This window comes from Typopeltis vanoorti, chromosome 9, assembly GCF_054136105.1.
Source record: "Typopeltis vanoorti isolate ZY-2024b chromosome 9, IOZ_Tvanoo_1.0, whole genome shotgun sequence".
In the NCBI taxonomy this organism is placed as follows: domain Eukaryota; kingdom Metazoa; phylum Arthropoda; class Arachnida; order Uropygi; family Thelyphonidae; genus Typopeltis; species Typopeltis vanoorti.
In genome coordinates, this window is record NC_143557.1 from 40,364,596 (window position 1) to 40,378,394 (window position 13,799).

Sequence of the window (13,799 nt, forward strand, 5' to 3'; positions counted from 1 at the left end):
CTGGTCAATTGTCTAATTCTGTAATTCATTTAGACAATTGTCTAATTCTGTAATTCATCCGCAAATATGAGAATGCTTAAGTATGCTAGACTGTTGTCTACATACTTAAGCATTCTACTACATACATAATCAAGAGCTGTTCCAAACTAATTTCCTCATAGTCAAGAGAAATAATGATGCCAGAGAGTCACCCTGAAGAACTTCATTGGAAATAATAAATTTAATTTAATCCTTTATCCAAGTGTAAGCAAACAAAGTTTGCATCTGAAGTATCTTCAGGACTGAGGCAACTCGTAGTAAAGGTAGACCAAACTCTCATCATTACTTGTCTTAGTATCTCCCATAATGCAAAACACATCTCTTTGCGGACATGTATAATGCTATGCATTAAGCGAAGGGCCACTACCGAGACCAGTTTCGACTTCTGTTGAATGTTCAAGTACAGGTCAAACTCCAAAAACTCAGTGTTGTTCCCCTCAGTAACAGGCTCACCCTGCCAATGAGAAGAACTCTTAGCATAGGCTCTACCCCGTGGCAGGCTCATCCTGCCACTGAGCAGAGCCGCTCATATGTCATCTGAGGGGTAACAGCAACAGTGCCTCAGTTAAAACTTCATGGGCTACAGCATTGGCATTCATCATCCAAGCTTCCAACCAGTTGCGACCTTTATTGAGGTCTCGTCAGTGGGAGCCAGACCCAGAGGTGGTGATACTAAAGTGGAAGTAATGGAGTAGTCATATTTACCTATACGAGTTGCAAAAAGGTGTCTCACCTTATTATTAAATTACTCTGGATTTAGAGAGAGAGGTTGGAAGTTTTTTCCCACTTAGTTAGACTATAATAAATTTAGTTTAATCTTTTATACAAGTGTAAGCAAACAAAGTTTGCACCTGAAGTATCTTCAGGACTGAGGCACCCTTAGTATCATCACCTCTGGGTCTGGCTCCCACTGACGAGACCTCGATAAAGGTCGAAACCGGTCTGGGTAGTGTCCCTTCCCTTAATGCATAGCATTATACATGGCCGCAAGGAGATGTGCCATGCATTATGGGAGATATTAAGACAAGTAGTGATGAGAGTTTGGTCCACCTTTACCACGAGTTGCCTCAGTCCTGAAGATGGTTCCACTTGGTTAGACGTCATTGAAAATAGCATAGCGCGCTCTCTCTCTCTTAATCAGTTTTCTTGAGTGGTAGTACTGGTATTTGTTGCTGTTGCTTAAATTATTTGCAATGGTATTCTATAATAACTGAGAAATTTGAATATTCTTTGTTTATTGCTTGAATCAATGACTTGGTAGGAATCTGCGAAGTTTATGATTAAGTGAAGATTCTTATTTTTTGATCCTTCTAGCTGCATTTGTTAAGCCTGTTGATGTTTGATATTAGTGCTCTGTTTTTATCATTATTATTTTCTAGGCCTCCATGAAGTCAGAACACTCATTGTAGGAGGCCAGACATGCTCCTTGACCACAATACCTATCCTACCATTCCATGAAAACAGTAAGCTTTGGAGAATTCATCACCCACTCTGCAAATACATGCTTTTCATTCACAACTTGCTTTAAAAAAATTGTCTTTACACTTTCAGACCAACATCAAGTTTATAGAGTTTGCAGGGATGAACTCCTGTTTTCCCATTTTTATTTTGTACATTTCTAATGGGATCTTCTCACCAAATGATCTCTCATATCACACATTCTCCTATCTATCAAACTCTGCTGATCCCATTCCCTTAATCTGTTCTCTTCCTTAACATTCCATAGTCCTGAGATGATCTTAGTTACTTACCTCTGCACTTGTTCTAATATTTCATTATTTGACCATATAATCAAGTCACCTGATCTATGCATAGAAATCTAAGCATGGCCTGATTAGTGTCTTATACAGTAGAGCTGTCACTTTTTTTATCTCTTCTTGTCAGATTCTTTCACATTATAGCAGCAACTGTCTGGTTAACCTTTTGCACTCTGTTACCTGAACTTCATTTACCTCTCCCTGCAATGCGATAAGCTTTGTATATATAGAGGCTGATGCAAGTAGTTTAGTCGTGGAGATACTTTGTGCAAAAACTTTGTTTGCTTACACTTGGATAAAGGATTAACTAAGAATATAATTTCTTGGCAAGTATGATTTAGTTCTATAGCTTTCTCGGATCCAGAGTATTTTAATAATAAGGTGATTCACCATTTTGCTACTTGTATATGAGATTTAGCATATTACATTATTGCTTTCATGTTGGTCTAGTTTTGGGAGTTATGATATAATTTGATATAGAAAGTTTTTATTCTTCTTATTCTCTGTCTTTAATCACAGTTCCATTTTTGTTTTGACCCACTTAATTTTTTTTTTTTTTTTTTTTTTTTTTTTGTCTTGTGGACAACTCTCCTTTCAGTCCTAATCAGACTTATATATAAGACATATACTTATATGTTAGACTTATATATTATTTTATTTTCTAAGTCTGATTTTCTTTGTCCTAAAGTTTTTGATTGCTTGTGTTATTTTTTTCCTTATTGTTTTATATATAGCTTGGAGAATTCTGTTCTTTTTTAGATGTCTTTTTTTGGAAAATCCTTTCTTATTTATTTTTATTTTTCACAGGTATGTTAAACGAATAGAGAGTTCTTACTTTTAATCATTTTCAACTTTCTCATCTTTTGCTGATAGCAATTTTTGATCTTACTTGTCTATATAGTCATTAGTCTGTACTTACTGAGTATGCTGTAAGAATAGGCTGTAAATTGATTGATATTAGGACTACCTAAAAACATGGAAATGGGAAGTAGGCCATGGCACCTTTGAAATTAATTGAAATATTCTTTCCAGGAAAGAGGGGATTTGCAAGTTCTTTTAAGAAAGTTATATTTTGTTTGCATAGCTTTTTTTTTACTGCCATCAAGATTATGAATGCCATACAGTTTTTCTCACGATTACCTATTACATGTATGTGATGATATGGCACTGACTGTGATAACATAAAATATGTATACTATGATACAGTATATATATTTGATCACCTGGTTTTTAAGATATGATAAAGCTTTGGAAAGGTTCATAGAAGAGTGTCTAAGCACTCATATTTGGAATGTAGGATATGGGGATTGAGGAAGTACATATGCAGAACTTCTTTAATAAGAGAAGGACAGGTGATACATTTGAGACATTACATTCATTAGTATTTTTAGATTAAGTGAAGTGATTTTTTTTTATGCATTAGAAGGAGATGGCGATAGAACATGAACTGTCTTTGGAAGTTGTGTGAGGTGAATATGTGTGTGTGTGCAATGGAGTGAGGAATAGATTTTTTTTGCTTGAATGTGATAGGTGTGGAAACATTAAATTACTTTAAGGTACTGTTTGATGAGCAATTGTGCTTGGTAGTGGGTACTTCCCAAGGTAAGTGCTTTTGATTTCTTGTTTTTTTATAACAGTGATTCATGGTATAAACAACATGAAAAGAAAATGAAGAATTAATTTATTGAAATTACTAATATTTCACTGGATTCTAAACCAGCATTTTCAAAGCATGAATTACAAGGTGTTGTTAACACACATCATTCAATTACATTGTTGTAGAAACATTTCATATTGCAACTGATTATGAAAGGAAATTTCATAATCAAAGCCGATTATGAAAGGAAACTAGCTATGCAAGCAAAAGAGAATCCCAAACAGTTCTTTCAATATGCTGCAAGCAAGAAAAAAACTGTACATGGCAAAATGATTTTAAGGAATGACGATGGTAAAGAGTTCACTGAACCAGTCGATATAGTGGAGTTACTGAGCGCGCACTTTGCAAAAGTATATCATCCAGGTGGTGACGTTGAAAAAATGAAGGAACCATTAGTTTATATGGGAATTGTGATGAATGAAGTGGAGGTTAATAGTCTATTACAGAACCTTAATGTGAATACATCTGTGGGATTGGATGGTATATCGGCACGGGTCTTGCATGAAGCGGCTAATGAATTATCAGTGCCCTTGACCATGTTGTTTAATCTGAGTCTCAGGTCTGGCTTAGTCCCGAAGGCGTGGAAAGAGGGGAAAATAGTTCCACTGCATAAAGGAGGATCCAAGACTATGGTTGCAAATTACCGACCGATCAGCATATCAGGAGTCGTTCTCAAGGTCTTGGAGAAAGTAGTCAAGGGAAAAATACAGGAATGGATTGATGAAAATGAGATACTGTACAGAGGACAGCATGGCTTTGTGAAGGGTAGATCATGCCTCAGTAACTTGCTCAAGTTTTATAACAAGGTGACGGCTGAACTGGTAAGGGAAATGGGTTTACAGTGATACTGCTGGACCTGGCAAAGGCGTTTGACAGGATACCACATGGAATTCTAATCCGTAAAGTACAACATATGGGAATGGATATAGGGTTGGTGAGATGGATAGCTGGGTGGTTGATGGAGAGATATCAAAGAGTAGTTTATTCAGGAGTAGAGTCCAAAAAACGGCCTGTGACTAGTGGTGTGCCACAGGGTTCTGTTCTTGGACCACTGCTGTTTAATCTGTTCATTAACGATATAGGGAATGGTCTAAGTGGGACAATTCATTTGTTCGCTGATGATGCAAAGTTGGGTAGGGCGATAGTGAATGCAGAAGATGTCAAAGTCTTGCAAAATGACTTAGATAGATTGGAGTTCTGGACTAAGGAGAATGGATGTCAATTTAATGTGACAAAATGTAAGGTTATGCATTTCGGAGTGAAAAGATTAGCAGCAGTATACCACATTGGTGGAACTGTACTCCAAGAGATTGATGAGGCCAGGGACTTGGGAGTGTTGGTGGATAGGGAGATGAAGTTTAGGGGGAACATTGCGAAAGTAGCTAAATCAGCTCATCAACTCACTTGGTTGTTGAAAAATACCTTGACGAGCAGAGAAAAACAAGTTATTGTACCTCTGTACCGAGCCCTGATAAGACCTCATCTCGACTACTGTGCCCAGATTTGGTCACCTCGGTTCCTTCTTGATGGATAGGAGGTTGAGAGGATCCAGAGGCGAGTGACTAAGATGATAGCAGGTCTATGGAATGCACCATATGAGAACAGGTTGAAGATTTGTGGGTTGCAGAAACTAGTTGATAGGCGAAAAAGGGGAGATATGATTGAGACATTCAAATTGCTAAAAGGATTCTATAGGATTAATTCAGATGATATTTTTGAGATCAGGACTGGTGGTGGGAGAACTAGGGGACACCCATGGAAGCTGTGCAAGAGCGTAGTTAGCAGGGGTGTTAGAGCTGGGTTCTTTACTTTTAGAGTGGTAAATGAGTGGAATAAGCTGCCAGAGTCTGTTGTGGGTGCTATGACAGTGAGCAAGTTCAAGGCAAGGTATGATAGATACTGTGAGAATGTTGAACAGCTGTGTGAACATGATGTTTAGGGCCTCCCTCGATGAGTCTAAGGACTCCTTGAGTAGCCCGTGGTAATAATAATAATAATAATAAAAACTGAAAATGAACAATGTCCTTAATAATGCATGCTCTAGGGACTGGATAAAAACTAAATTACTTTGCAAACATCAGCCTGAATATGGTCATAGAATGACTGTCTATCATGTTTTTGACAAATTAATGCAGCTGTACTTGTTGACATTAGAGGAGTGTTTCATACTGATTCTGATTCCATTATACATGTCTTCTTCCTGCATGAAGGAACATTCAGAGTATGATTTGCCAGTGCCAAATTGCCATACAGATGACTGTGGATGTCGATCCTATGTTCTTCAAGGAAAATGTAAATAGATTTACCACTATGTCCAGTGTAGTTTAACTGCTGGTATATGAGGATGAAGGTGATCATTAGGAGAATGGATGAAGGCTGCTAGCTGGACATGTGCTTCACAAGTGGCATATATAGTGGCTAAATCTCTCTGCAAATACAATCTCCATTCACTTTCCAATTACAGATCCAACTAGCAATCTACATCTGTTCTCCTATGGATCACCTTCATCCTTTGTATTTCCTAGAGTGTATAAAGTTCCTTGTACCAGCAGTGGGACTACTCTGGCCATATTGGTAGATATGTTCTACCAGTATGAATGACCACCAGTACCTAAGCCATACATATGACATACATATGACTTCTTGGAAGTTTGGGCTGTAATTTTTATTATTTTTTTGTTTAAGTAAAGATGGATCTGCTATATTTTAACTGTATTTGTATGAAATACTTACTCATTGAAAGTTTATTTTTCACTTGGTTAGACTATAATAAATTTAGTTTAATTATTTATCCAAGTGTGAGCAAACAAAGTTTGTGCCTGAAAATATCTTTAGGACTGGGGTAAGGTAATACAACACCGGACAACTCGTAGCAAAGGTTGACCAAGCTAACATCACCCCTATCTCAGTATCTCCCATAATGCAAAACTCATCTCCTTGCGGATATGTATAATGTTATGCATTAATGGAAGGGCCACTACCCAGACTAGTTTTGACCTTTATTGAGGTCTCTTCAGTGGGAGCCATGCCCAGAAGTGGAGATATCAGGCAGAAGCAATAGCGAGGTCATCTTTACCTATAGGAGTTGCCAAAAGCTGTGCCACCGTTTTATTAAATTACTCTGGATTTAGAGAAAGATGTTGAAAGTTTATTTTTAACTTGGTTAGACTATAATAAATTTAGTTTAATCCTTTATCCAAGTGTGAGCAAACAAAGTTTGCGCCTGAAAATATCTTCAGGACTCGGGTAAGGTAGTACAACAGCGGGCAACTCGTAGCAAAGGTGGACCAAGCTAACATCACTCCTATCTCAGTATCTCCCACTGAAGATACCTCAATGAAGGTCGAAACTTGTCTGGGTAGTGGCTCTTCCCTTAATGTATAACATTATACATATCTGCAAGGAGATGTGTTTTGCATTATGGGAGATACTGAGATAGGAGTGATGTTAGCTTGGTCCACCTTTGCTACGAGTTGCCTGGTGTTGTACTACCTTACCCCAGTCCTGAAGATATTTTCAGGCGCAAACTTTGTTTGCTCACACTTGGATAAAGGATTAAACTAAATTTATACATACTCATTATCAAATGTTATATGTTGATTTTTCCTAATCTGTAGTAAAAGTTTTTGTCAACCAGGTAAAATTTTATTCAGTGTAGGTAAAATTTTATTCAGTGTAGTGTTGGTTATCCTTTCTGCTCACATGTATAATGAAATCAAGGATCATTGATAATTCAACATTCACGTCCTACAAATGTGTGTATTTCCATTTGCATCTTTATGTGAATATTCGCTTAAAAATATAATAATATATATCTTAACTTTTTTTAAATTAATTCCATTCACAGAGGATTGCAGTTTTTATTTTTCTGCAGCACATTAGTACTGTGGGTAGGTTGAGGATTAATTAAACCAGAAACCTTGCTCTTTCTCTCTCTAATAAGGAGGGTGATGGTTTCACACCAGATGATAAAAATCATCTAGCACATAAAGACCTTTGCTTGCAGGTGAAATCAAACTCACAGGCCTGTTAGTTGGGAAATGGAGGTATTAATCATTGTAAGATTTTTCACTTGGTTATACTATAAATTAAAGATACCGAGAAATTATATTCTTGGTTTAATCCTTTATCCAAGTGTAAGCAAACAAGTTTGTGCTTGAACTATTTTCAGGATGAGGACTTCAATTTCAGGACTAATGACTTCACATCACTTGCCTCAGTATCCTATAATGCAAAGCACATATCTCTACAGACATGTATGTGACCCTTCCCATAATTCATAGCATTATGGGAAGGTCACAACCCAGACTGGTTTCAACCTTTATTAAGGTCTCATCAGTGAAAGCCACCCCAAGAGGTGATACTGAGATTGAAGTAATGCAGGAGATGTATGAGTAGCCAAAAAGTGTCACACCTTATTATTAAAATACTCTGGATTAGAGATAGTTGTTCTGTGTTTTTCCATTTGGTTATACTATAAATTTAAGATACTAAGAAATTATATTCTTGGTATAATCCTTTATCCAAGTGTATGCTTACACTTGGATAAAGCAAACTGGGGCAACTCTCATATAAAAGTTAAGTCTGGCTCCCACTGATGACTCTCACTGATGGCTCCCGCTCAATAAAGGTCGAAACCTGTCTGGGTGGTGATCCTTCCCATAATGCATAGCATTATACATCTCTGTAGGGATATGTGCTTTGCATTATGGGATAACAAGGCAAGCTTCTTTATACAAGTTGCCCCGGTCCTGAAAATAGTTCAGCCTCAAACTTGTTTGCTTACACTTGGATACAGAATTAAACCAAGAATATAATTTCTTGGTATCTTTAATTTATGGGGGTATTAATCATTTGGTCCACCAGGCTAGTATCTGTACTAGTCAGATAGTCTCCTAAGACAACAGATCATTAATTTTTCACTGCTGAGTGTGAGCTATCGTGATCAGTTTAAAAATGCATCCTTGAGGAGTGAGTATTCTTGAGCACACACTAACACTCAAAAAAAAAAAAAAAATCTTCTCTGAAACAACTTTTTGAATTTTGTGGGCATGTGGTGACATCTAGTATGAATATACAGGCAGTGCCCGACTCCTGTAAGAGTTACACTGCACAAATTTTATGTAAGTCAAATATAATCCTTTCACCTATTAATCACACCCCATTGCTTACGTGTATGTGGTAGTGCATGAACATGTTTTAAAGGTTATTTTTGTTAGTTTTACTCATAATTTGGAAGCAAATTGGATTTTTGAATGTGATTCTTAATGCAAAGTAATATAATACAGTGTAAATAGTATGAGAAAAAAAATATTTTTAGAATAATGTTTATTTTGGCTATTCACCCTTTGTTATGAAATTATCAAGAGGTTACCTGAACATGTCTTGTTTCTTCTCTTCATACATCTTTCCATAACAGGTTAAGTAATAGTCCATAAAAGTCCAAAGAAAAGCTTTTAAGAAATTTGAGGCATTAGGATTTGCATTAATGCTAAAAATCTATAGCATGCAATCACTAAAAAACATGTGACAATAAAACACTAAAAATAAGCATAACCATTATGGAAACCTAGACTGACTTAGACTGCTGTTAGATGATGTCATGCAAATAATAGATGAGTTACGTAAAATTTTATAATTCACCATTTTCTTGCCTTTCACAATAATTAATTTGTTTGAATTTACATAAGTTCAAACAAATTATGTAAGTCAGGGACTGCTTGTAATTCATTTCAATTCAAAGAGTTCAGGTGCATTTACGATATGGAAGGAAATAATTGTACTGGTACACGTAGCAGAAGAAACTTCTAGACGACATGTCACATGGTCTTTGTCTTCCCAGGGATAGTAAAAATAGGAGGTCATGGAAGAGTATTTGAACTTATCAGGAAAGAGAGACAGACTAACTGACCAATAATGAAGTTCCATTGTATAAAAGAATACACTAAAAATATGGAAGCAATCGATAGGTCAGATATGATAAGTAGTTCTGCTGTGTGTTTGTGTAAGAGCTTGAAGGGATACAGAAAGTATTTTTTTCACCTGCATGTTACAGTTAATTCACAGACATTGTACAAAGTAAAAACTGGGAAAAACTAGCAGGTTTTCAACTGACTCTCAAAAGAGAATTTTTTCAAAACCTCCATACACCGAGAGCAACCACTAAAATGGGATGTATATCAACCTATCACCAGTGCCCTCATATTGAAAGGACACTTTCCAACCTTGATTCTTCCTGAACTGAAAGAAAAATCCCATTCATTATTGCCATGTGTGTTTAAAACACCTCACTTGAAGAGAAGAAAAGGGGAGAGAGAGCAAATGCATATGTAACAAATGTTACATGACCCTATATGCATCTCTCTCCTTTTCATAGAATTGTGCTATATAAAAATACTGAGAAAGATTTTCAATAAGACATATTACAATTGGCAGAATTTTGGTAACCTCGATTTGAAAATAAATAGCCTCAAGTTCTGCATATTAATTTGTGATTTAAATTATAAAAAGAAATTTCAAAGTAAATCAGCAAGGAGAGTTTGATTGGCTTCTATTTTCTCAGCATTGAAATGGTTAATATTATAGCAAAGACTAGTAATAAGCTTACATTACTAAATTTTATCTAGTTTTTTTTTTTTTTTTTTTTTTTTTTGAATATATGGTCTTATAAAACTAGGTAATTGGAATTAAATTTTTATCCTATGTTTTTAAAATTTTTAATTTCAGCTTATGCTTATTAGAGTGGAGTGCTTTAGGATTACTGTAAGATAAATTTGGTTGGCTTCTATTTTCTCAGAAGTGAAATAGTGAATATTAGAGCAAATAATACTGGTAACAAGCTCATATCACAAGATCTTATCTAGTTTTTTTAGACATATAGTTTCCAATAATGCAGTTTTTTAATAGTAGTTAACAGGTAATTAGAATTAAATTTTTATCATATATTGTCTTTAAAATTTTTAATTTCAGCTTATGCTTAGAGTGGAATGCTTTAGGATTGCGGCAAGATAAATTTTCTCTTTTCACACAGGGACTAGCAGTTAATACTGCCTTAAAGGTAATAGTTTCAGGATCCTGTGATTTTATTCATAATTTGTATATTTAAAATATGAAAAAAAAGTCATGAATAAAAAATAAAGCTGTGTGTGTGTGTGTGTGTGTATATACAGTCAAAGATTTGTGCAGTCAAAGCTTAAAGACTGTACACTTTTTTTAAAAGTGTACAGAGTTGAGATTTTTAATTGATTCTGTTTGTTGAATAACAATAAAATGAAACTATTAAATGTGACTTAAACGCTAAGTTAAATTATTGATATCACATAATCTGTTATGTGATATCAGTAATTTAACTAGCTCTGATCTGATGATCTGATTTCATATCAACTCTTTCAACCAATTTTTTTCATTAAAATAATATTCAAAATTAAATTACTTCACTATTCCATCAACATAGGAAACAAATCCGAAGATACAAACCAATAAGATGGAATCTTGAAAGAGTAAAGAAGTAAAGAGAGGATACCAAGAGGCAACTGATCATAACATTCCAGAAAACATAAATAGTCAGAATAATATTGAAAACCAATGGAATATGATTAAAGAGTTAATTACAAATTCATCAAATCAGTTATTGAAAAATGCAGAAAAAGAAAAAAGACAACATTGGAAAACAGATGAAATATTTGGCCTTCTGGATGAAAGAAGAAAATATAAAAATGCTGTTAAAGAAGAAGATGTGGCCAAATACAAATATCTTAAAAATCAAATTACAAGAAAATGTAGACAAGCCAAAAATGAATACCTAGAAGAACAGTGTAATAACATAGATGAATTATTTAAAAAAGAAAACATAGAGAAAGCCTATAAAGAAATTAACAAACTGACTTTCAAATTTAATAAGAACAGCAAAAACAATGCCATCAAAGATGAAAATGGAAAATTACTAATAGAATCTTAGACAGTCAGTCGTATTTTCAGGGAGCTTCCGAAAGCTAAGTGTATAATTTTGAATGAAAATTAGAATATAGGTTAAAATCATAACGTAATATTGTCTAATTTTGGTAGCTTGTTGTGTCTGTGTGATTTTGGTGTGAATTCCGTTATTTAATTCAGTATTTAACGATATGTTTCATAGATTTGAATATGGCGCCAATGCGATGTAAGATAATGGCATCCAAAAATACGACGCCATTGTTCAAAAACTATAATGTGAGAGAATTTGTCCAATGTGATGTATGTGGAATGTATGCATTCCCGAATGAAGCTGGAGTTTGGATTGAAAGTGATAGTGGTAGGAGAATGTGCAGAAAGTGTAAGCAAAGTGAGGAGTTGAAGTATGTGTCAGGTTGTGAGACAGTTATGGTTGAAGAAAGCGAGAATGAGAGTGAAAATAGTGGCTTGCGGGAATTGTGATGTACAAGATGGCAATTAGAGCGTTGAGCTAAGAAAGAGTGAGAGCAACATACAGAAAGAGAAAATGGTTTGAATGATAAAAAAAATGAGGAATTAATTGTAGGTAGTGAAATCGCTAGGGTGCGTGCAGTGATACAAAATGCGCAGCGGCAATTAGAGCACCTGCAAAACTCTTTCCAGAGTGATTCAGCTAACATAAATAAACAGCGTAAGAGTGGGAGAGTTTCTGAAATGAAGGAAAGAGTGTTGTATGGTGACTCGTTATTAAGAGGAGTGATAGATGGGAGTGTAACTAAATCGTACTTACCGTACTTAACTAAATCGTACGTACAAAATTTAAGGATGTAAGTGAGAGTATTAGAGTGCAAAAACAGAGGGTGAAAGAATTAATAATTGTGGCGGGTACGAATGAATTGAAAGGTGATAAATTTTTTATGAGAGAGGACTTGAAAGTATTGTTAAAGGTAGCGAAAGAAAAGAGTGACAGAGTTAAAATGGTGAGTCTGTTGCTGCGGTATGACAGAGAGGAGTTTAGAAGGATCGCAAATGACATTATGCGCAGGTTATGCAGACGGTGTGGTGTCAAATGAGTTTGATGGGCAAAAGGACTTATACAAGATGGATGGCCTGCATTTGAATGGACTTGGTGTGCAGAGACTGGAAAAAGTGTTGCTGAATGAAGTGAAAATGGATGTGCAGAACCAGGGAAACTAGAACTACCAAGGAGGGGGGGGGGGTGGATATGCAAACTTCAGTGAGACAGTTGAGTGTAAAAATGTATATAACATACTCGAGCCAGCACTAAGGACAAAAAATGGGAATGGGACATTTAGAATAACGCATCAAGATAGGGGTGGGACAAAGGGATCACTGCATTTCATGTATACTAATGCCCAGAGTATTAGAAACAAGAAGGAAGAATTTTTAGCCTTGATTGGCTCTTCCTGGCCACAGGTTATTGGCATTAGTGAAACATGGCTGACGGAAGATGATATAGTTAGTGGGATAGAATGTGTAGGTTATAGTGTGTTTAGGAGGGACAGAGAGAATAAAATGGGGCGGGGGTGTTATTGATGATAGCTGATGAACTGCAGCCAAGGAGAATTGAAGTTGTATTGCAGGATAGTGAAAGGAGCTCATTTTGAGGCTATTTGGTGTGAGATTGAGACTGGCAGAATAAAATATACAGTTGGGTGCTGCTATAATATATACAGTATAGACCAGGTGATGGAATAGATGGGGGAGATAGTATGCATAAACAAATTGATGAAATGAGTGGAAGAAGGGTAATTATTATGGGGGATTTCAACTATGGTAACATTGATTGGAAGGAGGAGAGGGCACATGTGAGTAAGGAAATGGATTTTATTCAATTATTAAGGGATAACTATCTGAGACAGCATGTAATTGAAAATACTAGGGGTGTGAGAGTGCTTGACCTGGTAATAGCATCTCACAATTTGACTGTAACGAATATGACCATGTTGCCACCTATTGGTGAGAGTGATCATAAGGTCTTATCCTGGGAGGTGGCTAAAGGTGTGGAATTTTTGATTTAGACAGGGTATATGTGGAATTACCGTGCTGGCAAGTTTGACAAACTTAGGATATTGCTTGGATCAGTGCCATGGCATGTACAACTGCAAGGGCTGGATGTAGATAGAGCATGGGAAGTGGTCAAGGAGCATTTACAGGAGGTTATGGCTGATTGTATACCTAGGATCCGAACAGTAAAACAAGTAGGGGTTAAATGGATGAATAACATCATTAAGCTTGAGCTGCAAAAAAGAAACAACTGTGGAGGGAATTTAAAGAAAGGGATGACCTGCAGGCACACGAGTGCAGGCCAGAAGGGTAACGAGTGTGGTAAAAACAGCAAAAGCCAATTATGAAAGGAAACTAGCTATGCAAGCAAAAGAGAATCCCAAACAGTT

At 35.9% G+C, this 13,799-nt stretch overlaps 1 protein-coding gene across 1 annotated transcript in view; it reads left to right on the plus strand.

Moving 5' to 3' along the window:
- The window catches only part of LOC150102997 (leucine-rich repeat-containing protein 45-like), a 358,127-nt gene that overhangs the window by 64,831 nt on the left and 279,497 nt on the right, over positions 1 to 13,799 (plus strand). Inside the window, exon 6 of the mRNA XM_090398041.1 lies at positions 10,423 to 10,510. Coding sequence (XP_090254167.1) covers positions 10,423 to 10,510 — 88 coding nt within the window. The remainder of the gene's footprint in view (positions 1 to 10,422; positions 10,511 to 13,799) is intronic.